The sequence below is a fragment of the Caloenas nicobarica genome, chromosome 20 (genome assembly GCF_036013445.1).
Source record: "Caloenas nicobarica isolate bCalNic1 chromosome 20, bCalNic1.hap1, whole genome shotgun sequence".
Classification (NCBI taxonomy): Eukaryota; Metazoa; Chordata; class Aves; order Columbiformes; family Columbidae; genus Caloenas; species Caloenas nicobarica.
This window is the reverse complement of record NC_088264.1, coordinates 7330023-7357484: the sequence shown is the minus strand read 5'-3', so window position 1 is coordinate 7357484 and position 27462 is coordinate 7330023. Positions and strand designations below refer to the sequence as shown.

The 27462-nt window shown below is 61.7% G+C and overlaps 4 protein-coding genes across 10 annotated transcripts in view; 1 reads left to right on the top strand and 3 right to left on the bottom strand.

Moving 5' to 3' along the window:
* NBPF8 (NBPF member 8) overlaps positions 1-9427 on the top strand; it is a 29196-nt gene extending 19769 nt beyond the window's left edge. For 2 of the 4 annotated variants that reach the window (XM_065649041.1, XM_065649038.1), the window contains 20 exons: positions 1940-2028; positions 2143-2303; positions 2405-2720; positions 2795-2963; positions 3100-3216; positions 3301-3775; positions 3987-4222; positions 4443-4494; positions 4708-4925; positions 5253-5447; positions 5985-6206; positions 6368-6499; positions 6639-6758; positions 6838-7015; positions 7099-7223; positions 7466-7567; positions 7749-8311; positions 8382-8520; positions 8647-8693; positions 8936-9427. In XM_065649041.1, the coding sequence (XP_065505113.1) occupies positions 1940-2028; positions 2143-2303; positions 2405-2720; positions 2795-2963; positions 3100-3216; positions 3301-3775; positions 3987-4222; positions 4443-4494; positions 4708-4925; positions 5253-5447; positions 5985-6206; positions 6368-6499; positions 6639-6758; positions 6838-7015; positions 7099-7223; positions 7466-7567; positions 7749-8311; positions 8382-8520; positions 8647-8693; positions 8936-8968 (3689 nt within the window). In that variant the 3' untranslated portion in view covers positions 8969-9427. The remainder of the gene's footprint in view (positions 1-1939; positions 2029-2142; positions 2304-2404; positions 2721-2794; positions 2964-3099; positions 3217-3300; positions 3776-3986; positions 4223-4442; positions 4495-4707; positions 4926-5252; positions 5448-5984; positions 6207-6367; positions 6500-6638; positions 6759-6837; positions 7016-7098; positions 7224-7465; positions 7568-7748; positions 8312-8381; positions 8521-8646; positions 8694-8935) is intronic. The other 2 variants (XM_065649040.1, XM_065649039.1) reach the window with 2 other exon arrangements.
* A 220-nt stretch (positions 9428-9647) lies between these two features.
* Positions 9648-17314, bottom strand: PRKAB2 (protein kinase AMP-activated non-catalytic subunit beta 2). Of its 3 annotated transcripts, XM_065649047.1 has the most exons (9): positions 17251-17314; positions 15828-15918; positions 14715-14892; positions 14319-14485; positions 13323-13416; positions 12678-12798; positions 11310-11443; positions 10979-11047; positions 9648-10523 (listed from the first exon to the last, which is right to left on the bottom strand). In XM_065649047.1, exons 3-9 carry the CDS (start codon positions 14874-14876, stop codon positions 10446-10448), a joined length of 825 nt encoding a protein of 274 aa, XP_065505119.1. In that variant the 5' UTR covers positions 14877-14892; positions 15828-15918; positions 17251-17314; the 3' UTR covers positions 9648-10445. The 3 variants fall into 3 exon arrangements, with proteins under 3 accessions (XP_065505119.1, XP_065505118.1, XP_065505120.1); XM_065649046.1 differs by lacking the exon at positions 17251-17314 and having other exon boundaries at positions 15828-15980; XM_065649048.1 differs by lacking the exon at positions 17251-17314 and having other exon boundaries at positions 12684-12798; positions 15828-15980.
* Positions 17315-18109: 795 nt separating this feature from the next.
* Positions 18110-22210, bottom strand: LOC135996801 (flavin-containing monooxygenase 5-like). The gene is made up of 8 exons (XM_065649052.1): positions 22058-22210; positions 20885-21073; positions 20646-20808; positions 20061-20203; positions 19607-19806; positions 19182-19531; positions 18700-18787; positions 18110-18617 (listed from the first exon to the last, which is right to left on the bottom strand). Exons 1-8 carry the CDS (start codon positions 22190-22192, stop codon positions 18260-18262), a joined length of 1626 nt encoding a protein of 541 aa, XP_065505124.1. The 5' UTR covers positions 22193-22210; the 3' UTR covers positions 18110-18259.
* Positions 22211-22875: 665 nt separating this feature from the next.
* LOC135996796 (flavin-containing monooxygenase 5-like) lies at positions 22876-27101 on the bottom strand. Of its 2 annotated transcripts, none has more exons than XM_065649044.1 (9): positions 27015-27101; positions 26446-26628; positions 26044-26232; positions 25805-25967; positions 25420-25562; positions 24982-25181; positions 24266-24615; positions 23863-23935; positions 22876-23618 (listed from the first exon to the last, which is right to left on the bottom strand). In XM_065649044.1, exons 2-9 carry the CDS (start codon positions 26575-26577, stop codon positions 23273-23275), a joined length of 1596 nt encoding a protein of 531 aa, XP_065505116.1. In that variant the 5' UTR covers positions 26578-26628; positions 27015-27101; the 3' UTR covers positions 22876-23272. The 2 variants fall into 2 exon arrangements, with proteins under 2 accessions (XP_065505116.1, XP_065505114.1); XM_065649042.1 differs by having other exon boundaries at positions 26446-26603; positions 27015-27082.
* Positions 27102-27462: the final 361 nt, after the last annotated feature.

The following is a 27462-nucleotide window of genomic DNA, read 5'->3' as shown; positions in this document are numbered from 1 at the left end:
ACTTTGCTTCCCTTCTTCCCAGCCGTGTGAAGACTTCCAGTGCGGCCAATTCACCTAGGTATCCTGTGCCTGGAGGCCACATGCAGTTTTCAAGCCATGCAACTAATTCTCTTTGCCTTCAGGCTAGGTGTTAAAGACAGAAGAGTTTGTGAAAAATAATGCTGGGGTTGCATCCCTTGTCTCCTTTGCTGGTAACAGAGAGCTGAGCAAGCCCCTGTCCCTTTGAATTTGCACCCTGGTGTTGTCCCGCTGCGATGGAGGGTTCAAGCACTTGACGAAGAGCAGCCTGGGCACAGTTTGCCCTATGTGCACACTTCTCCGCTCCCCCAGCACCAGCTTCCTCTTCTTCCCTGTGTTTCGTTTTTACTTTGAGATTTGTGCTCCCTTTTGCTGCACTGGGAGCTGTGTGGAGTTGTGGGCGATGGTGAGAAGTGGGGTGCTGTGTCCTGGCACATGTGGTGGTTCTCCCATGTCCCCAGAGCAGCTGTGCTGGCTGGGAGTCACCTTGCCCTGGTGTTTCAGCCACAGTGACCCAGCTTGAAAGCCCCCCAGCAAAACCTGTAGCCGAGGGTCTGCATCCCCTCACCCTTCGGGGCCATGCAGCCACTGAGCTGTAGCCCTGGGTGGTTTGTCACCTGGCAGGTTATGTCCCTGGGGTCTCACAGGGCTGTGCTTTGGCTATGCTGAATGCCACCCACGGGAGCTGCTTCTTCCCAGGGGTGCTGCTACCACTTCCAGCTGTCTCTAAGAACAGCGCTTCTCCATGACGCCTGTCCTTGCTCCCTGGGGCACAGCAGCTTCAGTGAACAGGCCCCACCACACAGGGTGATGGCTGCCCAGACATGTCCCTGAATTTTTGCAATCTCCTGGCTGTTGCTTGTCACAAGCAGATCTCTTGAGTGTGCCACCATCCATGTGTACTGCCTGCCCTGCTGTGAGGTGTGCTCCTGGCTGCTCCCTCCAATCTCCCTCCCAGGACCTGTATGCTTCCCTGCTGGTTTCTCCTTCACCAGCAATGTTTGGCTTCTCTTCTGCTGCCAGGATTTCTCTGTGTTCCCCTGCTCTGTGTTCAGCCTTGCCTGGGAGCTCTAGACCTGATGGTGCTGGGTTTTGCCACAGGAAAAGCAGCTGCATCTCCTGTGGGACACAGGCAGCTGCCAAACCTGGCCCTGCACAGCCGCAGGGGCTGGTCTTGGGCCATGTCTGAGCTGCTCTTTCCCTGGGGAGAAGGGGGATTGGGGTACACCCATGTCCCAGCACACACAGCCTGAGCCTATCAGGGCAGGCAGGGCCCTGCAGCTGGGTGGGAGACAGGCTGCCCAGACAAGGGGTGCAAGCCCTCACCACAGACTGTGCACCAAGGGGCAGGAGCAGAGCTGTGTGCAAGTAGAAAAGCACATCCCCAGCTCAGATCTGTGGGGCAGGGTGGGCCCCAGGCCCCATGTACTGTGGTAGCGGACACAAGCCTCTCTCAGCCCTGCTGCAGCTCAGCAAGGCCAGTGCGGTGCTTGCAAAGAGCCCAGTGCCATGCATGGCAGCAGGGCTTGGGTGGTGTGGGCGGGGTGGCTGTTGGCATCCTCCCTGAGTTGCCCCTGTCCGGGCAGGCTGTCATTTGGGGTGCACCCCTGCCAGGTCAGGCAGTGTCAGTGAGGCTCCCTCCCCAAGATGTGGGTGCCATTGCTGGGGTGTCATCCCTGGGGCTGTGGGCAGCTGGGACTCTCCCCTCCCTTGGTGCAGGGCCAGCACAGGGTGCTGGGTTGGAGCTTCAACACACAGAGAGGGTGTCAGGGCACAGGGACAGCAGGGAGACCTCAGTCCTGCTGGGACTACCCCTGCACCAGGCACAGGCAAGAGCAAGCGTCTCCTGGGAGGAGAAAACAGAGGTAGTGCCACTATTGCCACTGCTCTGAGCTCTTCGTTGCGCTATGCTGTCCCCTAGGTCAGGCCACAGGGACAAATGCTGATGATGCCAGCACTATCTTCACTGACAGCACTGAGGAGACAGCCCACGATGCAGAGACCTGCCATGTGAGTTGGGGCAGCATGACACTGGGAACAAGGGTGGTGGAGTTGTGCACTGTGCCTCTGCCTCTGCCCAGCCTCTGGAAATGTCCCCATCACCCTCTGCCTTTGTCCCTCTAGAGAAGCCACCGGGCCTCTAAGGAAGTTGGGGGCACTGAAAGGGACCCCACGGGGAGCGTGGCACCCTCCGTGCCAGAGCGGGAGCTGCGGGCAGAAGAGGAGCTGCGGGAGCTGAAGGCACAGCTGGAGGAAGCCGGCTTCTCCTCTGTCTCCCACATCAGGCAAGAGTCCTGGGACGCTGGAGCTGGTGGGCGGCAGTGGCTTGAGGGGACACCCCTCATCCCGGCTGCTGCCTGCCCGTCACAGTGCCTCGTGCCCCCAGGAAGGTGATGCTGAGCCTGTGCCTGGAGAACGCGGAGCTGAAGGAGCGGATGGGTGAAGCCACATCACTGCTGGAGAGCGGGGAGCAGGAGGAGGCTGGGCTGGGCAGCTCCCCAGTCCCTGAGCCCCGCAGGCTGCAGCGAAAGAGCCGGAGCAGCCTTGGGGACCACCCGGCTGGTGGCGGTGGGGATGGCCAGGGGATGTCAGCAGAGAGGGGAGCTGTGCCCACCAAACGCCCAGCGCTGGAGGTGCAATCCCAAGATGATGTGCCCAAGAGACCCTGCCCTGGTGCCCTGGCTGGAGAGGACGGGAGTCACGTAAGTGCTCTGGGCACAGGGGAGCGGGGTGGGGATGGAGGTGGGGAGCTCACAGCCTGTGTCCCCTCCGGCAGGCAGAGGGCATGGTCCCCGGCGGGGACTGGCCGGGGCTGGGCACGGAGCTGCGCTCTCAGGTGGCGCAGGGCCAAAGGCAGTGCCAGGAGCTGCAGGACAAACTTGCCGCCTCGGAGGCCACAGTGCGGGCGCAAGCTGAGCAGCTGGAGAAGTACCACGTCCTGCTCCGTGAGTTAAAACCCCCAGTGGGATGGGGGGAGGCCTGTTCTGAGCCTGGCGTGCCCTGTGCACAGTGCTGTATGTGGGGTAGGGAAGGAGAATCCTGCCTGGAGGGGGACCCTGAACTGACAGGGCTGTCCGGCAGGTGAACCCCACGCCCAGCAGCTCAGCAAGCAAGTGCAGGTGGACTTCCAGGACCTGGGCTATGAGACATGTGGGCGAAGTGAGACAGAAGCTGACCGGGACGAGACCACCAGCCCCGGTAAGGAGAGCTGGGACTCCAGGGGTCCCTGTGCCTTGCCCACTCAGCGTGGAGAAGTGACACCGTGCCCTGTCCCCTCTACAGAGTGCGAGGAGCCAGATGTATTCAGCGAGCCCAGCCTGGGCGAGGAGCTGGGGTCTCCGTGCCAGCCAGGAATGCCCGGGGCAGGCAAGGCTGCTCGGAAAGCCGTGGCCTCGGCAGATGTAGGGGTCCTACATCAGCACATCCAGGACCTGAAGGTGCAGCTGCTCAATGCCAACAAGGTGATCCAGAGCCTGCAGCGCCGTGCCCGCTCCGTCTCCGTCACCAGCGGCTACACCTCGGGCGCCGAGCGGTCCCTGCCAGGTCCCACGGCCCTGGTGTCCCCAGCTTACAGCCTCACTGACGAGGACGAGGGCTGGCAGTCGGATGGCCACAGCACCCTCTGCCCGCCTGCCCTGCGGGCACACCGTGACCTGCAGCACCTGGTGCACCGTGTTGCTCTCCTCGAGGCGCAGCTGCCCACAACCAAGCCCGGAGGGGTTTTGCCCAAGGAGCTGCAATCTGCCACCTGGCCAGGGTATGACGGCGGAGATCAGGGCCACACGGGAGGCTATGGGGGAGCCTCCAGGGGCTGCCTAAGGTGGTGGCTTCTTTTTGAGCGCTTTACCTGCACCTGGGTTCCTGGGGCATTTGCACAGCAGATTCCCCATGGTACCCCATCCCTGCCGTGCTCTCTGGCAGGGGTCTGGTGGCCCTGTTGACCCCCGGCTCACCAATCCCCCCTTTAGGAAGTACGACTCGCTGATCCAAGCGCAGGCTCGGGAGCTGTCGCACCTGCGGCAGACGCTGCGGGAGGGCCGTGGGGTGAGCCGCAGCCTGGCCCAGCATCTGCGCGATGCCCTGCGGTCCTTCGAGGAGCTTCTCCGCGGCACTGACATCGACTACTACCTGGGCCAGGGCTTTCGGGAGCAGCTGTCCCAGGGCAGGCAGCTGGCTGAGAGGCTCAGCGACAAGCTGGGCACTAGTAAGTACCTTTGAGGATCACTGGGGCCGGGCATTGTGGGGCACAGCGGGCTGGGAGGGGATAGTTGGATGCGTGCTGTGGAAGGCTGGGGCTATTTGCACACTTTATGCTGTGTGGGCTATCTACTCCGAACTGGGGTCTCCTGCCGCAGCTTTCTCTGGGGATGGGGAGCTTGGGGCACAGGGACGCTGACTGGTTGTTCTCTGGCTTGGTTTTTCAGGAGATCGACAAGATCGGGAAGATAAAACCAGCCATGAACTCCTGGCACTGAGGTACCTGTACCAGGGAGGGCTTGGGGGAGCTACTCTGTATGCGCACCCCGGGAGCTATCACTGCTTTTAGGGTGAGGGTGCAGGCAGCCTCACAGCACGGGTGGGATGCAGCATGTGGGGTGTCGTGCCAGAACACGCACGGCACAGCAGGGAAGGGCTGTGGGATGGGGGTCACCCTGTCCTGCCAGCTCCTGTGACGGGCCACCTCCACAGGCTCAGCCGAGAGCTCCAGGAGAAGGAAAAGGTGATCAAAAGTCTGGAGGCGAAGCTGCAGGAGCGCTGCGAGTCCCCAGGCAGCAGCCGCTCGCCCTCCGAGTCGTCCCGCTCTGCCACCAGCACCTCCTTTGTGTCCGAGGGGCTGGAGCCCTGCTCTGATGGGGACATGGCCAGCGAGTGCAGCCAGTGCCACCAGGAGCCCGCCCGACTCGCAGGTACCGCAGCGTGCCTGGGGGCCACAGCTGTGGGCTGGGGACCTGCGGCCGCTCTGTAGCGTGTGGGTGCCTGCAGCAGTAGGTGCCCACCAGAGCACTGTGCTGCAGCACCAGCCTGGGTGGGTGAACACACAGCACCTGGGGCTGCAGGGCAGCATCTCAGGAAGCTCTGCAGTGGTGCCACAGCCTTGCAAGGCTGGGACAACCCAGCCTGCAGCACCTCTGGACACAGTGACCCAGCTTCTTGGGGTGTGCCAGGGCCCCTGGAGAGGAGGGGCTGAGCCAGAGCTGTGCTAACATCTCTGTCCATCTCTCTCCTGTCTTTAGGCCTTCAATTTGATTCCTTGTCCAAACCCATTAGCGCTCCCCTTCCTGCGCTGGCCCCTGGGCTCGGTCCCTTCCTGCCTGCCGGGCCACCCCCTCCCACCAGCGCCCCGCTCCTGGGCTGCTGCGGGACCCCGCTCTGCTCCCTGGCCGAGGCGCAGCAGGAGCTGCAGGTGCTCCGGAGGCAGCTGGGAGAAAGTGAGCGTGGCATGGGCTTGGTCCTGCATGCTCCGTGTGCCGCGCCGCATGGTATCCTGCGCTCTCTGACCTGCCTGTCCTGCCCTGCCCCTTCTCCTGCTCCCCAGGGCCACTGCTTTGAGGTTGGGTCCCATCACTCTGGCTGAGGGACAATGGGGACATGTGGTTCTCATGTAGAGAGGACCTGGCAGGTGGGGTGGACACAGCCTGAGGTAGTGCTAGACCTTGGTGTGGGCACTTGCAAGTCCTAGGGCCTCTGGGAAAGGGCTGGTTTGGTTAGCTGTTGTGTAGGAGTGGAGCTGAGACCCTCCAACTCATGTCATGTAATCAGCAAGCCCTGCAAGAGCCTCTGCGCTTCAGGAGGAATGGGTTTGACTGGGGCAGGCGGTCAGTGATGTGGGATCACCTGGGGGGGACATCGGGCTGCACTGTTGGACAGAGGGAGAAGAGGGCTAAAAGCACATGGCAGGGGTGTGTTACCCTCGTTCTTCCTCCTCGCTCATTGCCCTTCTCCTCACCGCTTTGCCCCGTGTGCAGATGTGACGCTGCCTGCAGCTCCAGCAAAGCCCACAGCCCAACTCGGTCCCTTTGGAGAGGGCAGCAAAGCCCCAGCATCGCTCTGCTGTCATGGTGTGCTGCAGAGCTCGGCTGGGCCCCCTGGGGCCACCGAGACCCGCACCCTCTGGGACATACCCCCTCCTGGCCAGCCGCTTTACGGGGCCCTGCCATTGGGGTACCCCTCCAGCCAAAAGCTAACAGGTAAGGTCCATGCTGCAGAGCATGGGGGTATCCTGGCTGGGTGTGGGAGAACAGGGAGGAGACCCGGCTGTGGGTCACGGCTCTAGTATGGGGCAGAATGGTGGGGATGGTACGAGGCAGGTGGCAGAGCCGACATGTCCCCACATCCCTGGCTGCGGCAGGGGCAGACCTGCTGGAAGAGCACTTGGTGGAGATCCGCAGCCTGCGTCAGCGGCTTGAAGAGTCCATCTGCACCAACGACCGGCTCCGGGAGCAGCTCGAACGCCGCCTGGCTTCTGCCGGCAAGGCCAGCGGTACAGCATTGCACTGGGGCTGCTGGGGAGGGCTCGGGGAGGGTCCAGGCTTTGCACGCTCCACTGCACAGAGGGGACACTCACCCCGTGCACGGTGGGGTGTTGGGAGAGAGACTCAGCACCAGTCCCCCCTCTGCAGGATTGCCGAGTGACATCTACGCCCAGGGGCTGGAGCCAGGGCTGCAGCTGAGCGTGGAGAACCAGGCTCTGTGCGAGGAGAACCGGACCCTGCGTCTCCAGCGAGACCACCTCTCCCAAGGTAGGGCCAGACCACCAGCGTCCCGGCTCCGAGTCCCAGAGGGCTCTGGTGGTGACACCTCCATGCTCTCCATCCCCAGAGCTGTCGCGGGTGCAGGAGGCGCTCCTGGCCGCCTGCTCTCGGGCGCGGGAGGCTGAAGCAGAGCTGGGTCAGAGGTGTGGGGAGCAGCAGAGGCTGGCGGAGGAGCTTGCTGAGCGCCAAGAGACCATCCGGCAGCTCCGGGACGAGCGGCGCTCTCTGCAGGAGGACAATAACAGGTAAGGTTTAGGGTGTTGTGGCTTGGGGCTCACAGGGCTGGGTGGCACGGCTGGCCCCAGACTCATGTTTCACTCCTCTGCAGGCTGCAGCACACGGTGACACTCCTGCAGCAGCAGAGTGAGGAGCATCATGTGCTCCTGCAGACCCTGCGTGCAGAGCTGCGTGTCTATGAGAGCCTCCCTGGTCCCTCCGCTGAGACCCGTGCAGGTACAGGACGTGCCACCAGCCCCCTCAGATGCCACCACCAACCCCAGCTCTTCTGCCCAGCTCCTAGTCCAAGGGTGCCTGGCCCCTCTGCAACCCCTGGGATCCCAAACACCTCTCCCTGTCGTGGCAGCAGGAGGGACATGGTGGCCCTGCAGGCAGTAAGCAGGGGGGGAAAGGTCCCCCAGCTGTGCCAGGCATGGAACCAGGGCCACTCCCAGGGGCTCAGACACTTCTTGTTCCAGGCTGCTTCCCATCTCCTCCGGTGCGGGATGTTGGCACGAGCTCAGCAGCTCCCCACTTCTCCCCACTGCCCTCTGACACATCGGTGGCCCAGCGGATGGATGGTGGGTACCAGAGCCTGACCTCACATGTGCCTCAGGGCTGCTGAGTCCTGACAAACTCATGGCACCACCTTTGCTGAGCAGGGATGGAGAGCCCAGGGCAGAGCCAAGCCCCTGGGATGGGACAGGGAGGGCTGCAGGGGGAGCAGACAGTGGTCCTCACCCAGTCCTCCTTGTTCTACAGAGCCTTGTGGGGTAGACCCACCGATGAGGAAGAGCGAGGGACCGACAGGGACTCACGTCATCGGCCACCTGGACACCTACCGGGCCCTGGAGCAGCATGTTCTGGAGGGGAAGGTGCTGGCCCGCGAGCTGATGTGTCTGATGCGCCCGGCGCTCTACCTGCTCCCGGGAAAGGAGGTAATGCATGGGCAGGACAGGGCTGATGGCAGCTGGGGGACGGACCCTGCTCTGTGGACCCTGCACAAAGGGGCTCCTGAGCCCACCAGCAGCCCCGAGCCCTTCAGGGCTGGTACATGGCAGGGAGTGCCCACTCCCAGGGCTGTTCCCAGCACTGCCCTGCTGTGTTGGGCTGGGCACGGTGGGTCCTTGGTTGCAGCGGGATGTGGGTGCCCCAGCGGCACCTGCTCCCGCACCCCTCTCTCGCAGGCATTGGGGTGTGCAGGCACGGGGCACCTCTGGGGCAGCGCCAGCGCCCTGCACCGCGTCCTGGAGGAGTGCGCGTCCCTCCTCGCGGCGTTCTGGAGCACCCCACTGCCCGGCAGCCCTGCACAGCACCGGGGCAAGGTAAGCGCCGGGCTGGGGGCTGGTGGGGCTGGATGCTCGCTCGCTGCTCATCATGCCAGTCCTGTCCCAGGAGCAGGCGCTACAGGGTGAGATTGCGGCACTGCGGGCCCAGCTCTCCGAGAGGGAAGATGCTCTGCAGAGCACGGCTGAGCGGCTGCGCAGCACAGCCCAGCTGAAGGACAGCATGGAGCAGTTCATTGTGAGCCAGCGTACGTGGCCTGGGTGGCACCATCCTGCTGCGGGGTGGCACGGCCAAGCCGGCCTGGTCCCCACATGCCTGGAGTGGCCCCGCAGCACAGGGACCTCACCAACCCCCATCTCTCTCTCCTTTGCAGTGACCAGGACTCACAACGTGCTGCGCAAGGCCAGGACAAACCTGGAGGTGAGTTTGCCCTGGCAGCCAGGGCGGGATAGGAGCGAGTGCCCCTGCCCTGGTGAGCCCCAACGCCCTGGGGATGGGCAGAGTGGTGGCTGATGAGGGGTGCTGAAGGGCTACCTGGGTGCAGTGCGGCAAGGAGACACACACAAGGACCCAGCTTCCTTGGCTGTCCCCACTCTGTGTCCCTGGGACCCAGCAGCCCCCGGTGCAGCTCCCCATCACTGCCATGTCTGCTCTCTCACCAGGTGAAGGCCCAGCAGGCTCTGCCCGTTGTGTGAGCCCCAGGCAGGGCAGGGAGCGATGCCCCCGGCAGCAGAACAGCCCACTGGCTGCCAAGCCATGCCATTCCGGAGGGTTGGAGCGGAGCCTGTCCCTGCTACCACTAAGGGCTGGGGTGGGCAGTGGTCTGGAGTGCCCAGTACTGCACAGTGAGTGGGTTTGGGCTCACGTGGTGGTTGTGTGCCTCCACCTGCCTTTGCTTGGCCTGTGCTTCAGTGCTTGCCCCGCTTCTGCCCTCTGCACTGAGCACCTCTTGCTCCGGGACTTGGTTCCGCTTGTAACCCTGCTGTGTACCCAACCCTGCTCGCGGATGTATGTATATGTATATAGAGAGAGGTATTGGAGCTGCGTTTCAGGGGCTCCTTGGGCATGTCAGGGCCCCAGTGCAGGAGGAAGATGTAAGAAATGCCATGTTCTGCTCAGTGGCTGGAGAGTCCCCAATAAACGTTTCCTTTGGATTGTGGTGTTTCTGGCACACCTGTCTCTGCAGCCGTGCACCCCGTGTCCCCAAGCCACCTCCAGCACAGGGTGCCACAGACACCAGCTGGTCCCATGGGGGTGGCCCCGAGCCCCACCCCAGGACCCCAAGGGCAGCTCTGTGCCCCACCAGCTGCTGCCTTCCCTCCCTCCCCTCGCTGCTCTGGAGCCCCCCACCAACACCAGGCCAGCAGCACCGAGAACAATAAATACTGTAATAAATAGAGAAAACCCTGTGGCGGGGCGCTGCTCCGGCAGCAGGCGGTGGAGCCGGGGTCCTGGGGTACCTGCCCTGCTCTGCTCTCCCCAGGCCCCCTAGAGCAGGGGTGTGCGCAGGTGTCCCTCTGGCTGTGACAAAGTCAGCCCTGCCCTGCAGAAGCACTCGGTGTTGGGAACGGGGCGTTCAGTCCTTGATGGTGCTGTCCCGGCGGCAGGTAAGTGCGGCTGTGTCTGGCTGTACCAGCTCTCCTGCTGGCTCGACGCTGAACCTGGCAGAGGGCTGCAGCTGCAGCCAGAGCCCTCCTCAAAGCTGGGGAGCACAAGGAGGGGGACAGCCCCACCCTCAGGACTTGGGGCAGGCTGGGGTGGTCTTGGAGGCTCATCACCAGGACAGCACAGCAACCTTCAGCAGGTAGGACACGTTCCTGGGCTGGGCGCAGGTGCAGGACTGCCTCGGGGCCCTTGCAGGCTGGAGAAGACAGGCAGGGTGAAGCCCTGTTCTGGTGAAGGCCATTCTGGTGAGCAGCAAAGTGGCCCCAGAGACTTGCAGAAGCCAAGGGGAGCTGTAGGTGGGTGGAAACCAAGGGTTAAATCAAGCCACACCAGTAGGGTGGGACAGTGTCACAGGCCCCAGTGGCCCTAGGCTCATTGCTGGGGCCTGTGTCCCTGCCAGGTTCGAGGCTGGAGCCAGCGGCCAGTTGTCCCACAGTCCCGTGGCCCAATGTGTGCAGACAAAGCGGCGTTACGTGTCCTGCGTGGGGGGGTGGGCGAGGCCCCAGCTCAAATGGGCTTGTACAGCAGCGTGGTGACGTACTTCTTCTTGTAGCGGTGCGTGGCGCTGAGCACCATGACGCCGTCCTGCGAGAGGCACAGCGTCAGCGGTTGGGATAGGAGCAACCCCAAGGCACCCGTTGGGAAGAGGGCTCTGTGGGCTCAGGGAGCAGCCTCAGCCCCCACTCCACTGTCCTGAGCCTCCCAGCCAGCGAGACACGTCCAACACTCACAATGGGGAGCCAGGGCAGAGCGAGGGAAGGGGCTGGTGTGCAGCTGGGGAGCCCAGGGCTGACCCAGCTCCACCACACTGTGGGGAGGCAGCTACAGGGAACTGGGAGCTGCAAGGAGCCCTCAGCCCACATCCCTGTGTGTGCCACACTTCATTGGGCAGCCAAGCTGTCCTTGCGTGGGTGATCCTGTCCCTGTACCACTGTCTCCAGCCCACACTGTCCGGGTTCTGCTCCTTGCAGGTGCTGCAGGCTCCCGGGAGCCACAGTAGCCCCTTCCCTCCCCAAGCAGCCTCAGGGACCTGCCCTTACCTTGATGGAGAGCGCGTAGAGGTGATTGAGCATGACGTGGTTGGGTTCGGGCAGCAGTGCTGGGTCACACTAGGAGAACAGGAGTGTCACAGGGGAACAGCAGAGCCCTGACCTCCCAGCCCCAGCCATCTACCACCTCAGGCAATCTGAGTTGCTGGTGCCTCTGGCTGTTCTGAACAGGAACAGAGCAAGGGGCCAAACCAGCGTGGTTAAGGGGAAAAGTGATGCTTTTCCCAGGAAATGCCAAGGGGAAGCCAGGCTCCCAGCATACAAGACTTCCCTTCCAACCCCAGTGTGGCTTTTCACGTGCAGGCAGTGTGCTGGTACCCACCGAGATGTTGGTGTCCTTGTTGAGGATGACCTGGAGAAGGTGAGGTGGGAGGATGGGCGGCGATTTGAAGCGCTCCTCGGGCCGGTATACGTACATCTCTTGGCCATAAGGACCAGGTGGTGAACTTGATAAGTCTGAAGAGAAGAGACAGGAAGAGACATTAAATGGCTAAAGCAGGACTGGTGAGCAAAGAGCAGGTCCCAAGACACTGAGAAGGACCCAGAAGGTTCTTACAGGCACAAACATCTTGTATGAGCCATGGCCATGTATCCTGTAGCAACAGCTCAGACTTTTCACAGCAGAAGCAGCAGCCAGGCGAGCCCTGGGCACTTCCAAGCAGGACTGCAAGCTGGTACATGCACTGACACAACACAAGCACCCTGTGGGATCCAGCGCAAGACCCCTGCATGCTGCTCTCAGCACAGCTGGGTCACTCCCCCTGTAGCAAGCAGCCGGCTTGCCCCAGAGCTGTGCCCTTTGCAGCAGTGGCACAGCAAGAAGCACGCCTGCGTGCTCGTGGTGCTGCAGAACTGCCTGACCAGGAGGTCCCAGGAAGGGTAGATGGGAAGTCCAGACCGAGCAGCTGCTCAGCCCACATGAAGGATCACAGGAACTTGTGGCCACTGGAAGCTGGACTGGCTGAACCTCCCAGACACATCTGACCTGATTGCTTTGGAACAGCCAGCACCTGGAAGGGCTCTACCTCGCTGGAGCTCCTGCTGCTTGCTGGCTTCTTTCCAGTGAAGTCTCTCCTGCCCAGGCTGGGTGAGGACATGGAGCTGAGGCTGTATCTGAGACGGGATTTACACCAGGGACAGCGGGTTGTGCTCGGAGCACCCTGGACTAAAAAACGACTGAGCTGCCTGCCAGCATTACACACCAAGCCAGCGCTGCTGGTGTCCGCGTGGTAACCTAACCTGCTGCTGTAACACAAGTGGAGAGGGAGGTTTCTGATGTGCTAGCACCAGTACAAATTACCTTGGCATGAAAACGAAGAGTGGCTGCTCAAAATAACCCGGATCCTGCTCTTGCCTAGCTTGTACCCCAGATCGGATGACTTGCTCACAGTTGAGCAGACAGAAAGGGGTGATGTTCCTGCCATTCACCAGTCTGAAATGGCTGCCTCAGCCACGCACAGGCACTGACCCTGTGCTGGGACGGTGCCAGCACAGAACAAGTTACACCAGCATAACCCCTCTATGGAGACCAGGCCTCAGCTGTGGGCTGCTGAGGATGCGCTGCCAAACTCTTCCTGGATGCAGGCCCATACCTCTGCTCAGGGGGTCTGCTCATCCCCAGAGCAGCAAGTGTCAGAGGAGAGGAGGTGGAAAATAGCACATGCAAAGCTGTAATGCCACAAAAACTCACCCCGACCTGAGGTTTCTGAGCTCTCCAGGGAATCCACCTTCAAAGCATCGAACACCTCAAAGTCAGACTTCTTGACGTGAATCAGGTTGTTAATCGTCCCCATCTGGCTGGTGACCACAGGCTGGAGAAATGAGGTAAGAGTCTTTCTATGTTCATCTCCAATCACAGCACACACCATGCTGCTTAGATTCTTCCAGCCCAAGCTGACTTTGCTGCGCTCAGAGCACAGGTGACCAAGTGTCTAGCTCTGCTCTGTGCTTGCAGATCTCTGCTGTTTACCCTGAGGGGATTTCCCTTTACTCCCAGACTCCTACATCACCTCCTATACCCATCCTCCATGTGATTCAGTTTGGAGGAGAACCTGCAAGTGAGTTCTGACCCCAAGGCCCATCTTCCCATGTAGCCAATTCTGAATGGACCTTAAAGGCCTCCTGGTGTTTCCCTGCCCATCGGTACCTTCCTGACACTCCCTCAGACAGCATGTCTAAGCCCAAAGGAACAAGCCTTTGAAAGGACTTGTGGGATGGAGGTGCCCCTTTCCTTTTGGCAGGTACCCTCCACCCCTCCTGTTCCCCCTCTGCTGCAGTCACATCGTGTCTAGTCCCCTGAAGACAAGATCTGCAGGGATAAAGCTTTGAGCATTACCTCAGATGGGTCATGAACCCACTGGCCATCCACAAAAAATTTGTACTGGTGCTCTCCTTCTGGGAGGTCCAGGATAGCGACAAAATCGTTGTGGCTGTGCAGAGAGAACAGACGTGCAACAGCATCACCCTGTTGATGCTCTGGATGCTGCTTTTCCACGGGGTCCAAGAAAACAGCATTTTTTCACGCGCTGCCCAGCCCCTTTACCCCAACACCTTCATGCAGGGTTAAGCTCACTCATCCTCAGTGATCTGAGGCACAGATACAACAGGCGCCAGCGCTCAGAGTGCAAGCGTGGCTCAGACCCCTGGGACGGAAGCTGCAAGGAGCGCAGGAGGCAGCCCAGCTCGCTGACCTGCCCTGCTGTCCAGGGAAAATCAGTGTGGCAGACACCCTGTGCAAAACATGCTGGAGAGGAGACATGGGCAACATATCTAACCCTGCTCTGGCACTGCAGGACGGGGGCAGCAAGTGTAGCAGCTCTGTTAAGCTTGCAATTGAGATAAACCCATTCCAGATGATTTGCTGGGATTATGCCCAGAGTCCTACTTACTGTTTTCATGGAAGTCACAGATGTATTGCAGAACACTGAGAACATCATTAGGGCAGGGAGACATTTGAGGGACAAATAAACAACCCCCGCTGGCAACAAAACAACTAGGCATGGGGTGAGACCACAGCCAAGGGAAGAGCTGACAGCTTCCAGGGGATGGCCACATATCTGGGCAGGCCTCTGCTGCCAGGACTAGGTGCTGTGTGACATCCACCTGGGCAAGCAAAGTGGCCCATCCTGTCCTGTCCCTCCATTTCACAACTTCCCACCACCATGCAGCACCACCCAGGGAAGAAGCTGACTACACGTTTGTGCTCAGACCCTCCAGCTTTGGTGAACTGAGGAAAGCCATGTAAGCAAAGGGAACAACAACCAGCAAGGAGAAGAGAAAACGTTCCCTGCAATGGAGTAGAGAACACAGAGTGACCTGAGGGACTGGCTACCTCTTGATGAGCGGAATCTTGGTGCTCCAGTTGTTGAAAGATCCGGAGATGAAGACCTCTTTCCCTCCATCAGCCCAGCGGATGACAGTGGGACGAGCCTGTTGGGACGGTTTCACCGACTCCTCCAGATCTGGCTGCCACGACACAAACTCCTTGTCCCCAGGAATCTGAGCAAAGGAAACCAGAGCCTGACTGAGACACAGAGACAACCGGGACCACGTTTACTTCCTTCTGGCCTCTGCCAGCCCAGCTGCACATCCCAGACAAGGGTATCTCGAGCTCCTCCAGCCTCCCAGCTCTGCCCAGACCCCTCACACGCTGGGACCACAGCCCCATGCAGCCGGTGAGCTGAAGCCCTGCCAGGGCAGGATAGAGAAGGCAGCTGCCAGCCCCTACCTTGGAGTCGTGAGAGCTGAAAACACTGGGGTCGTCGGTGCTGCCCACCATGATCTTGTGCGGGTGCTCCTTGGCGGGGTGGGCGGCACCGGAGCCATCCCCGCGGTGAGATTTGGAGCCATGGCGCTCCCCAGACACTCGCTCACTGGTGGTGTTCCCCATGACAGCTCAGCAGACCCTGCGAGAGAAAGAGGACGGCAGTGTGGCCATGCCCGTGGGCTCTGGCAGCAAGGAGAGGAGCAAAGGCGCTGCTTCCCAATGCTCTTTGCCAGGGGAGACTGACAGCAATCCTAAAAAAGGCCCAAACTTCAACCCCACTGCCAAGTTTGGGAGCTGAAGGGGAATTTAACAAACAAGACAGCTTGACCTAATTATAGCCACATCCTTATGAACCATCACTCCAGTTAAGCTGGTAATTGTTATAAAACTGATACCAGTTACGCTGCGTCCCACACAAGCCCCCAGCAGCCAGCACAGTAAAGGGGGTGAAGGTAAAAACAAAGACAACCTCTGCCGGCAAATCAATTGCTTGGTGTTAACAGAGCCTCTTTCACAGTCCAACAGTCAGGCTCCACAGACAAATCCCCTACAACCAGCAAGAAAACAGCCGGGGAGTGAAAGCAACAGCTGTTTAGCAGCTCCCAACAAGTCTCCAAGATCTCACTGGCAGAAGATCGGAGCCTCACACCCGGCAAAGGCGACAGGGAGCATTTAAAGTGTCTGAGTGGAATCGCCCAAGCTGGAGCTTGGCCAAGGTGTGGGGCTAATGCCACGGCGTCTGCAAAAGGCTCAGCTCTCGGCGGCGTTCACTCAGCATTCAGAAGGCAAGCCACCGTGTCAGCACAGTGCAGCGAGGAGGTGGGATTGTTGTGACCACCCCGAGTGCTCCGGTGCCTGTCCAGCTGTCTGGAGACACACGGGGAGGGAAGGGCAACCCCAGCCGCCTCAGTGCCGCTCTGCAGCTGGAGGTCGGCCCTCAGCCCCCAGCTCACCCAGCTCAGACAAGGCAAAGCAGAAGATTTGGCCATACAGCGCCAAGCCATGAAGAACTACACGCCTCTCGGGACAAACAACAAAGCCACTGCAAGCTACACAGGACTCTTCAAGCTTTACCCAGTTTCCAGCAGCTGAGATGGATCCGGGATTCTTGCTCCCTTCCTGGGCTTATTTTGCAGCGTTCAGCTTACTGTGCTGACCATGGGCTCTGCAGGGAAAGGCAAGAGGGCAGCCAGCTTTGCTTCATGCACTTAGTTGTTGACATTTGGACATTTATTTGTTTAGAAGATCAAGTTATACGAAGGGGGCAGGGCAAGGCTGCCAGCCAAAGCCAGGCTTTAGACCATTATGGAGCAATTACAAAAGTATTTCTTAAATCCTGAGGGCTAAAAGCTCAAGTGGGCAGCTAAGCTGTCCCTCCAGCCCCTCTCAGTGAGGATCAAGCGCACCTGCAGATCCAGGTCAGATGAGCACGCTGCTTTCTCTGGCATCTTCCCCCTCTGCCCTGGAGGAGGCTCAGCCTCACAAAACCCGACCCTGCGCCACCAGACCTGCTGCTGAGGAGCTTCTTCCCCAGTGTCTCCACTAAGGCTCCCTTACTTGTCATCTATGGGGAAGAAGGTAGGGAAGGCTGAACGTCCTCTTGTAGCAAGGCAGACCTGAGAGACAGGTGCAGGTCCTAACCGATGTGAAAACTTCTCTTTCGCCTCTCTAAAAGGAATCCAGTCCCTCTGGCTGTCCCTTACAGTCAGCCCTTGCAGCACAGCATGCTCTGATGGCGTGGCACAAGTACACCCCGGGTGCTGATGGAAACGCTGCTCACGCCAAAGCCTGAGCAAAACCCGCAGCGTCTCAGCGCTCCCGCTGCAGACCCTGCGAAGGGGGTTCCTGCTGGGCCATCCCGAGGTCCCTTCATTTCAGCTCTCAACCCTCTCCCCACTTTGCTTCTGAAAATGAAATTCACCAGCTCCCCCCAAAATGCCCCTCCCGCTCCACCAGCGGCCCGTGCAGCCTGACAGGCTCTATTTTGGAGAGATGGGGTCTCTGCTCAGCGCCCTGCTCGGCTGACACCGCCCGGCACCGGTGTCACCCGCGGCGCCCCGACCCGCCCGGGCTCCCCCGCCTCCCTCTCTCGGGGATGTGTAAGGTTAAGGGGATGAGCTGGGGAACCAGGCGGAGGACACCCGCCCTCGCGTGGGCTGGGACAAGGGCTGCGCGCGGCGGGGCGGCCACAGCGCCCGCGGCCCCCCGGCCGGGCCACGGCCCCGGCCCCGGCCCCGAGGAGAAGCGGGAAGGCGCAGGGCCCTCCCGCGGGGCTCTGAGCCGCCTGCTGGGGTCAACCGCAAATGCGGCGGCCAGGCCCCCGCCACCCACCGCAGTGTGACCCGCGGGGACGCTGCCACCCGCGGGGGCGCACAGCCAAGCCTCGCGCACCGCCTCCCGCGGCAGCGCCCGGCCAGGCGCCAGCCCCCTAACCCGCCCGCGGCCCGGCCGGCCGTGACACGCCGCTGTCACCCCCCGGCCCCGACCGCCGCCCCACCTGGCCGCCGCCGCCCCGCTCTCCGCCTCCGTCCAAAATGGCGACACCCCCCCCGCCGCCACCGCCAGCCTCTGCGGGGCGCTCTGGCCCGCCCCCGCCCGCTGCTCTATGGCCGCGCCCCCCGCAGCCCCGCTTCCTCGCTGCCGGGCAGCCGCCATGTTTTTTAAGGGCAGCTCCGCCCATTGTTGTGAAGGGCGGCCGGCCTGGCGCTCGGACGAGGCGGCTGGGCGCCGCGTGGCTTCAGCCGCGCCGCAGCCGGCGGGCGGCCATGTCGGTTGAGGGCAGGGCTGGGGCCCGGGGGTGGCTGCGGGGCTGGGCAGGATGGCTGTGGGGTGGCACTGGGTGGGCCGTGGGGTGCGAGCGGCCAGGGCGCTGCTAGTGGCTGGCAGGACGGACGCCCCAGGACGGACACCAGAAACTAAAACAGCCGGTGCAGTGGGTTCCCTGGTTGCCATGCACGGGAACAAACTTTATTGCTCCCTTCCCCAGGTGGCCTGGCCGGGCCGGTTCCTGGTTTCCCCGCCGCCTAACCCGCGGGCAGAGCTTGTGGAGTTGCTGGGCCGGGGTTTAGGGAAGGCGAGGGATTCCCTGTCCTCGGAGCAGCCCCTGACAAGACCTGGTGTGGCCCCAGCACCGCAGGAAGGTGAAACAGAGCAGGCTGGCTGGCATTTGTTGCACTGAGGGTGGTGAGAGCCTGGCCCAGGTTGGCCAGAGAGGCGGTGGATGAACCATCCCTGGAGACATCCCAGGCCAGGCTGGACGGGGCTCTGAGCAACCTGAGCTGGTGCAGATGTCCCTGCTCATGGCAGGGGGGGCATTGGGGGAGCTTTGGAGGTCCCTTCCAACCCAAACCGTTCTGTGATTCTATGGTAAGCTGTGTCTTCAAGAAACTAACTCCCTCTGTGCTTCCTGACACAGCGGCAGACCTAGCAAGACATGACAGAAACACCCGAGCCCAAAGGAAAGGAAGACGATTGCCAGGATGACCCACTGTCTCCTTCAATTTAGGTTAAGGAGAGAGCCAGACATAGACAAGTGTGGCCACAATCAGACCCACGCTGAAGATGACCTTGAAGATGTGTGGCATGGTGCCGGAGCGGGCAGGACGGCCCCCAGCTCTGGGTTGCAGGGGCTTGATGACGCGCTGGTGCTGGGTGAGGATGGCCTCCCTGGCACCGGCCCACCGGCCCGGGCCCCGCAGGCGGAACTGGTACGGTGTGCAGGGCCCAAAGGCCACCTCCAGCGCCAGCTTGGGGTCGGTGAGGAAGAGGGCGAGCAGGTTGGGCTTGACGCCCACCTGGCAGGCGAGCTCGTCCATGTAGGGGATGTAATCCACCTGGATGGTGTGCCGCTGGCTCCTCACGTACCTGCGGGCAGGGAGGGCAGGGGGCTCGGCACACGAATACAGGGGGAACGATGGCAGGGGCAATGCCCGCACGGGGTCCTTACCGCTTGGCCATTTTCTCCTTGTTTTGTGTGACATCAGCCAGCATGTCGCCAGGTGGTGGCAGGTCCTGCAGCCCTGGGGAGAAGGAGGCTGTGGCTGGAGGGAGGGCTGTGCTCCCGCCATGCTATGGCGAGCTCCGCAGCTCAGCCTGCCTTCTGCTCGCACACGAAAGCCTTTGCATCTTCAGGGGTGTGCCGTCACGGCAGGAGCAAAGCAGGAGTCACAGGCAAAGAAAGTAATGGCAGGAGAAGGAGAAGGTGGGTTGCAGGCAGCAGGACCTGTTAGTGGCCTCCCCAAGAGCAGATAAGCACGAGGCTCATTGCAAAATGCAACACTGGGTTTTGTCCCTATGACTAAGTAAAAGGACAGCAAAGGTAAGTGGAAGGAGATGCTGTGCGAGGGAATGCAGCCAGTTGAACAAGTCAGCCTTGCTGCAGCCAAGGGAGCCTGGCCACCCTGCATCTCCCCACCCTGCTTCACTTACCCTTGAAGACACGGGTGGCCCAGCGACACTGGAGCTCGGAGATGGGCATGATGGCACCCTGGGGCTGGATGAAGCCGATGAAAGCCAGTGTTGGCTTCTCCAAGTCGGGAGGGAACATGAATTTGTAGAGGGGGATCTGGTTCTCCACCACCTTCACGCAGCCCTCCAGGAAGGGGAAGGAGAAGCTGTATCCAGTGGCAAAGACCACAGCATCTATATCTTCCCTGGTGCCATCCTCAAAGATGGCAGATATCTCTGTGAACTCCTGGATGTTTGGCTTCACTAGCACCCTGCCCGAAATGATGCGGTTGGGCAGGTCATCGTTGATGGTCAGATGCTGCTCAAAGATCCTGGAAGGCACAGACAGATGTTGTGTGGCGCCCAGGCACTGGGGCAGGTCCCCAGGGTGCTGCCGGGGCACTCACCGGTGCTGGGGCTGGAGGCCGTAGAGCGCATGGTCGAAGCGGGCATTGAGCTTCCTCTCCAGGAAAAGGCTGCTGACGTCGTGAGGCACCAGGCTGCGGAGGAGCTGTATGGAGCGCCTGATGTAGGAGAAGTCAAAGGGGTACCCGCCATCTGCCAGCCGGTGCAGCACCCAGGTCCCGCGCTTGGTGCTGAGGAAGACCTGGGAGGAAGGAGAGGGGAGGTGGTGGCGTGGCAGCATCCTTGGGACTGGGCTGGGCTCCCGCGGTGCTCCTTGGACAAGGATGCCAGCACAGCTGCTGGGACTGCAACAGCCACTCGCATCGAGAGGGGATGGGGTGCTTGGGGCTGGGTGCTGCTGGAGGGAGGGGAGCCCATGGGATGGTGGGGAGTTGCTCAGTGCCCTCCGGGGTCTGAATAATAATCCCCCGAGCTCTGGGGGCTCTCCCAGCACACCTGCTCTGCTGTGTGGCTCAGCTCCACTGCGATGTCAACACCTGAATTCCCTGCGCCGACCACGACCACCCGCTTCCCCGAAAAGGACTGCGGGCTCTTGTAGTCTCGGCTGTGCAGGTACCAGCCCTCAAACTTTTCCAGCCCTGGAAGAGAGAGGGAAGCCATACTGGGCAGGGACGTGGGACAGGGGATGACCGTCCCCCTGGTTAGACCGGTTGTGTGTTTTGGGAACAGGCTTGGAACAATGTGACCAGTGGGAGCGATGCAGCCCTGGGATGGTGCATGGAGAGGTACAGGAATCTCCAGCCTGGGAGATGCTCAATGTGGCCCTGAGCATCCTGCTGGCGTGCTTCTGGAGGGAGAAGTGAGCTGACAGCGCTGGCACCTGCCAGCAGGGTGCTGACAGCAGGGCAAAAGCCACCATGGGCAGACCACCAACATGGGTGGGATAGCAGCATGAACATGCAGTCCCACATGGTGCATTAACCTGTGGAGGCATTTTTGGCAGTAGCCGCAGCGGGTGGGGGCTAAGCTGGAGAGGAGGGTGATCCCGAGGGAGCAGGTGAGTGGCCTGTGGGGCTGTACCTGGGAAGGAGCTCAGCGGGAGATGTGCCTCGCAGTGGTGCCCGGTGCACACCAGCACGGCGTCGAAGACGGCAGCATCCTGCTTCCCCTCGCTCTCCGTCACCACCTCCCACTGGCCCGTGGTGGCAAAGTCGGGGCGCTTGGACACGCGGCACACGCTGGTCTGGGCACGGGGACAGCGGGCGTCAGGCACCCTGCGCCCCCCGGCCCCACCGCTTCCCAGTCCCCCCGTCACTCACCCTGAAGCGGACGTGGCGGAGCAGGTGGAAGTGCTGGGCGTACATGCGGAAATACTCCATGATCTTGGAGTTGTGCATGTAGTTGGGGAAGTCCTCGGGGATGGGGAAGTCGCTGAAGCACATCATTTCCTTGGAGGTGTTGATGATGACGGAGCGGTAGATGCTGGCGCGGCCCTCCTCGGGGTGCTCCTGCGGGAGCGGGGCATGGCTCGGCGCTGGCACGGGGACCCCAGGGCTGCCTGCCCTGCCTGGCGCCTCGCCCTGCCTGTGGTGACAGCGGGGGTCTTGTGCCTCAGTTTCCCAGCTCCCTGGCCCTGCTGGGGTGGTGCATTCCCAAAGCTGTGATGCCATTGCCCTGGCTGACTCATCAGGTCTCTCCGGCTGCTGAGCCAGCTCGGGCACTTCCAGCTGAGTGACCACTCCTGCTCGCCGGCTCTCTGCCACAGCAGCCGGGTGCTGCTGCCCTGGTTCTGCTTCACCAGCCCTAATTCTGACCCACAGTGGGCAGAACCAGTGACTCTAACCGAGCCATCCCAAACCCCACGCTGGCAAGGTGTGGTGTGTGTCCCCCTGGGCTCTCCCACCCACGTATCAGGGCATGGTGGGAAGGCTTGTCTTCTTGTCGGTGGGTCTCTGGGAGGAAAAGTCAGCAGCTTCATTAGGTGGGGCAGAAACAAGCTCCAGGACTTTCCCCAAGGCAGGGAAAGCCAAGGCAGCACTGGGTGCTTCTGTGTGGGCAAGCAGCACAGAAGCAGAGAGGAGCAACCATGACTTCCAGGGAAAGGCTGGTCAGGATGGGGACCAGGACAGCCATTGGGGTCAGATGGGACCGGGATGGGTAGGAAAGGGCTGGAGGGGACCAGGAGCAAAGCAGCAGGGAAGGGATGCATGAGGAATGGGAAGGGGCAGGCTGAGCTGGGGGAGCAAGTCCTTCGGGAGGGTCCTTCCTGCTGCTGGTGGGAAGGAGATGGGTCCCATGTGTCTGGCACACCATCTGGAACCATGGAGACCTCCAGCTGCTGCAGCTGTTTTTCTTTCCTCTGGTTTTCCTTGGAAACCTGCCTGCCACACGGATGCAAAACAGGGGAGCGGCACTTCGTTAGCTGCCAACGACCCACCCCAGTCCCGTCCATGCTGCTGACGCACGGCAGGCTGGCACAGCACGGGGCTTACCTCAAAGCGCCAGAGCCCTCCGATGTCCCCGCTCCTCTCGAAGCAGGTGGGTACCAGCCCCTCATCCAGGCAGCATTTCAGGGCACAGAGGCCAGAGGCACCAGCCCCGATGATGGCTACTCTCCGGGCAGCCATGTCCCGCAGAGAGGTGGTGGCAGGGTTGCTGGAAAAGCCTTGGCCAAGGGTAACACACGCTCGGCGGGGTGCAGAGCCTGGTGGGTCACACCAGGGGGACGTGCGGTGCTGCTCGGTCAGGGATGGCTGTCTTTGTGCTTCCTGTGGGTGACCGACCTCAGCTGGGCTGTCACAAGATTGTTTCTTCCAGACGTGATATACAGGTTCCCCTTGCCGCCGTGCCACACCTCCCGCCTGCGCCTGCCCTCCCCAAGGGGCTCTTTAGGTTCCTGGGCACGGCGGCTGAGATGTGGCCACACTCAAGGTTGTGGTGTGGGAAACAAAACTGGGGGGATGCTTGGGGCATTGGTGGCCAGCAGCTGTGCCAGCACCAGCGTGTGGTGGCCCGGACCCCTTGTCACCACTCCAGGTCCTCAATCCCCGTCAGCCATCCTCCGGAGGGGCTGCGTAAGGTGGCACTGAGCTGTGCTGCTGTGAGCACCTGGGCAAGGCTGGTTTGCTGTGGATACATGTATGTGTGTGCATGTCTGTGCATGCAAGTCTGCATGCAGCCCGCACTGCTGCGGAGCTGGAGCTGTGCCACCGGCACGAGCCCAACCTCAAACCTGTGTGCATCCCCCTGGCATGCAGCAAGACGGGGTTGGTTCAGTAACGGGACAGACACCTGGCTTGGTTTAACACACTTTTATCCAGTTAGCAAGTCTGCTGTGCCCCTGCTACTTAGCTGTGGTGTGAGTGTAGCCAGCGGTGGCTCAGACGTGTTACAGGTGACAGGAAAGCCAGTGTGTCCCCGCTGGGTTGAAAGGGACTGGCTTCTACCCTGCGCAAGAGCAGGTTTCCTTGTCCATCCCTGGTGGCAGCTCCCTGTGCAGGAGGTGCAGAGTGGGAGCCAGGGTGTTATTTTGGCAGCTGGGGAGGCTCTGCGCACCCTGAGCTTGTGGTGCGGCTGTGGCAGGGCTGTGCCGGGCAGGAGGAGGGTTCCTGCCAGCGCTGGGGTGCACGGGCTGTCGCAGGGCGAGGGGTGGCCAGTCAGCTTCCCCGGCACATCATAAAGCCTCCCTTCCCACACTTGCAGGGCACCTACAAGTAAGCAAAAATGATGGCGAGCACGGCCACGGCCCCAACCAGCTTGAAGATGACGGGCACAGCCAGGGGTGATGCTTGTTCCTCCACGCGCCGCGTCTGCAGGGGTTTGATGATGCGCTGGTGCTGGGTGAGGATGGCCTCCCTGGCACCGGCCCATCGGCCCGGGCCCCGCAGGCGGAACTGGTACGGTGTGCAGGGCCCAAAGGCCACCTCCAGCGCCAGCTTGGGGTCGGTGAGGAAGAGGGTGAGCAGGTTGGGCTTGACGCCCACCTGGCAGGCGAGCTCGTCCATGTAGGGGATGTAATCCACCTGGATGGTGTGCCGCTGGCTCCTCACGTACCTGCGGGCAGGGAGGGCAGGTGGGTGCTGGCAGCAGAGCCGGCAGATGCCCCATGCACCGGCAAGGCAGTACGGGATGGACCGCCATGGGGAAGGACAGTGGGGTGGGAGTGGTGCAGTTGAGCGCATCCCTGCTGTCTGTGGGCATGACCAAATGCGCCAGGACGCAGCCACAGGACAGGACAGGTGCCCACAAACAGCCATGTCCAAACCAGCCCCTTCCCTCTTCCCGAGAGGGGTCTTACTGCTTTGCCATCGCGTCCCTCTTCTGCCTGATGTCAGCCTCCATGTCCTGCCGTGGGGGCAGCGTGTTCAGCCCTAGGGAGGATGAGCCACAGTGTGGGGGTGCTGCACCCCGCTGGCAGCATTACAGTGCTACCCTTGCCTGGGTGCTGTGCCCCTGCTGGCACCGTTATGATGAGCGATGGGGGCACGTGAAGCGCATCCAGGCTCCTCGGGATGGGAGAGAACAGCCTGTGAGGCTCAGGGTATGAGTGTCCCTGCGCTGCTCGGGCAAAAGCCCAGCTCACCTGCAACCAGGATGGCACAGGTGACTGCTCCCTCCCAAACACGCCTGGGCAGCATCTGCCCCGGCTCCAGGGGTGCAGGCTCAGGCTGCAGCCACAGGGGGAGGTTTGCCTCGCTTACCCTTGAAGACACGGGTGGCCCAGCGACACTGGAGCTCGGAGATGGGCATGATGGCACCCAGGGGCTGGATGAAGCCGATGAAAGCCAGTGTCGGCTTCTCCAGGTCGGGAGGGAACATGAATTTGTAGAGGGGGATCTGGTTCTCCACCACCTTCACGCAGCCCTCCAGGAAGGGGAAGGAGAAGCTGTATCCCGTGGCGAAGACCACGGTGTCGATGTCTTCCTTGGTGCCATCCTCAAAGATGGCAGACGTCTCTGTGAACTCTTGGATGTTTGGCTTCACCAGCACCCTGCCCGAAATGATGCGGTTGGGCAGGTCATCGTTGATGGTCGGGTGCTGCTCAAAGATCCTGCAAGGCAGAAGGAGCCATCAGGGTGCTGGGGTGGGGTGTCTCTGCTATGTGTCCTGCTCCGGCCACTGCTCCCTGTTCTGAGGATGCTCATCCCTAGGGATGCTCAGCCCCGAGGATGCTCATCACCAATGCGGCTGGTTCCCCAGGGGTGCTCAGCAGCTGCTACTGCGCCGGTGCCACCAAGAGTCCCCAGAAGGGGCAGTGGTGGCTCCCTGGAGCATTGCCTTGGCACACCACAGCTATTAACTGGGTTTCCAGGGCTGGTGCCCAGCCTGGGCACAGGGAGCATGGAAGTGGTCGAGCAGGGCTGGACACGGGGGCACCAGGGTGTCCGTCCTGGGCAGGGGGAGCTTTTGCTGGCACCTGTGTTTTGGCTTCACGCCATAGTGTGAGTGGTTGAATCTTGCGTTCAGCTGATTCTCTGCGAACTTGCTTGCCACGGACAGGCCCAGCAGCTGCTTCAGGACCATATTGAGTCGGGTGAGGAAGATGACGTCCATGGGGTAGCCCCGATCTCCAACACGGTTGAAGATCCATGCACCTCGGCGGGTGCTAAGGAAGACCTGAGTGAGGAAGGAAGCATCACCTCCTGAAGGTGGTGATGGTCCTGGCGGGCTGCCCAGGGGGGACATGTCCTCGCCCTGGGATCGCTCCTCTTCACGGGTGCTGGCACTGCCAAATGCAGCAAGTGCCAGGACAGAGTGGTGGCCATGATACTGCTTTGGTCCTGGTGTCCTGGTGGAGCCGGTAGCGTGCCACGGGGTCTGCCCTTCCCACCGGCACTCTGCTCCCGCTGCTCACCTGCTTGGCCATTTGGCTGATTTCCACGGCCAGGTCTGAGCCTGAATTCCCAATCCCAATCACAACGACCCTCTTGTCTGTAAAATCTTGGGCATCTTTGTAGTCTCGGCTGTGGAGGTAACGGCCCTTGAACTTCTTGATGCCTGTGGGTGGGGAGAAGGGATGCTTGGCTTCCTGGTGCCAGGCTGGAGGGTCACTGCCACAAAAATTGAAGCGGGGACCCTCTTTGACCTCGCCAGACCCCTCCTGGGGAGCTTGGAAGTGCTCCCAAAGTCAAAGCAAAGCAGGGAAAAACTGAGGCCGGGAGAAAGAGGATTAGGGAGAACAGGGTTTCCATGGCTGAGCTTTCTGGGGTCTGTCCTTGCACAAGGGTGTGGGGCTGTACCTGGGAAGGAGCTCAGCGGGAGATGTGCCTCGCAGTGGTGCCCGGTGCACACCAGCACGGCGTCGAAGACGGCAGCATCCTGCTTCCCCTCGCTCTCCGTCACCACCTCCCACTGGCCCGTGGTGGCAAAGTCGGGGCGCTTGGACACGCGGCACACGCTGGTCTTGGCACGGGGACAGCGGGCGTCAGGCACCCTGCGCCCCCCGGCCCCGCCGCTCCCCAGTCCCCCTGTCACTCACCCTGAAGCGGACGTGGCGGAGCAGATGGAAGTGCTGGGCGTACATGCGGAAATACTCCATGATCTTGGAGTTGTGCATGTAGTTGGGGAAGTCCTCGGGGATGGGGAAGTCGCTGAAGCACATCATTTCCTTGGAGGTGTTGATGATGACGGAGCGGTAGATGCTGGCGCGGCCCTCCTCGGGGTGCTCCTGCGGGAGCGGGGCATGGCTCGGCGCTGGCACGGGGGCAGCCATGGGGAGGGATGGCTGGCGCTGCTGCGGCGCCCCTTTGTGTGGAGCCCCTGCCCTCAGCCTCCCCCCAGGACCCCGCCATGGCCGTGTGCCACCCTGCTGGCCACCCCCGCTGATCCCTGGCTGCCACGCTGCTGACCCCCAGCAGGACGTGTGGCTTGCAGGGATTACCTCAAACCTCCAGAGCCCTCCGATGTCCCCGGTCCTCTCGAAGCAGACGGGCTCCAGCCCCTCTTGCAGGCAGGCTTTGATGGCGCACAGCCCGCTGCTGCCTGCTCCGATGATGGCCACCCTCTTCGCCATGCTGCCCTCCACCGCTGCGTCTCTGCCTGGGGACAGTGTCGGAGAGTGGGGCTGAGGGGGGAAGTGTGCCAAATTTTGGCCCTGTGCACCAAGGAGGTCCCAAAGCTGAGAGACAGCCCCCAAAAAGTCTGGGGCTGCAAGGCAACTGGTTTTCTTCCCCCAGCAGACTTGTGCTGGGGTTTTGCACCACCACAGTGTTGCCTCGGGGAGAAACGCTACTGAGTGCCAGGAGCCTCGAAATCTCCCAGCCCACGCCAATTCCCAGCAATGGAGCTGTGCCAGGGTGCTGTGCCTTGCCTTGGGGACCGACGGCTCCCTCCCGCGTGGGTGACAGCCCCTCCACCTGCCCTTTGCCCTCTCCCTTCACCGGGGAGGTGTCCGTCGTGCCACCCCGGTGCCCGCGGCATGCTGGCAGCCCGCGTGGAGCCCGCACTGACCTGCAGCCACGGCCAGCAGCGGGCAGGGAGCTGCGTGAGGGTCTCTTCCGCGTTGCCCTGACCTGTGACGCCGATGGCAGGCTGGCTTTATGGTGTAAGGCGGCCATGAGCAGGGCCTCCCACCCCGTCACTCCTCCCCCAGGGCTGGAGAAAGGAAGCCAGCACTGCTGGCTCCTGGCTGGCTTTTCCAGCAGCAGCTCTCGCCGCAGCCTGCGACAGCGTAAGGAGCCATCCCAGGCACCTCAGCTGAAACCTCTGTATGGGGACACAGGGTTGCAGGAAAGGCAGACACGCAGCCGGTCTCCATGGCACGCATACTGGGTAGAGAGACACTGCCCTGAACTGTTATCGCTGGGATTATCAGAATCAGTCCAACCCTGTTCACGCTCGTACTCGGGGGCACATGCGGCACCGACTGCTCCGGTGGCTTCACCCATGTCCCCGTGCC

Coding starts and splice junctions, on each gene's coding strand:
- LOC135996801 (XM_065649052.1), bottom strand. CDS start 22,192: ATGGCTGCCCGGAGAGTAGCCATCATCGGGGCTGGTGCCTCTGGCCTC. Junction 20,809..20,884: donor TCCGCCACGTCCGCTTCAGG/GTGAGTGACGGG, acceptor CCCCGTGCCCAG/ACCAGCGTGTGCCGCGTGTC. Junction 18,618..18,699: donor AAGGAGAAAATGGCCAAGCG/GTAAGGACCCCG, acceptor CCCTGCCCGCAG/GTACGTGAGGAGCCAGCGGC.
- LOC135996796 (XM_065649044.1), bottom strand. CDS start 26,577: ATGGCGAAGAGGGTGGCCATCATCGGAGCAGGCAGCAGCGGGCTGTGC. Junction 24,616..24,981: donor GGCGTGAAGCCAAAACACAG/GTGCCAGCAAAA, acceptor TCTGCCTTGCAG/GATCTTTGAGCAGCACCCGA. Junction 23,936..24,265: donor GGCCACCCGTGTCTTCAAGG/GTAAGCGAGGCA, acceptor CATCCTCCCTAG/GGCTGAACACGCTGCCCCCA.
- PRKAB2 (XM_065649047.1), bottom strand. CDS start 14,876: ATGGGGAACACCACCAGTGAGCGAGTGTCTGGGGAGCGCCATGGCTCC. Junction 11,048..11,309: donor ACAAGGACACCAACATCTCG/GTGGGTACCAGC, acceptor CTGTTCTCCTAG/TGTGACCCAGCACTGCTGCC. Junction 10,524..10,978: donor TCTACGCGCTCTCCATCAAG/GTAAGGGCAGGT, acceptor TGCCTCTCGCAG/GACGGCGTCATGGTGCTCAG.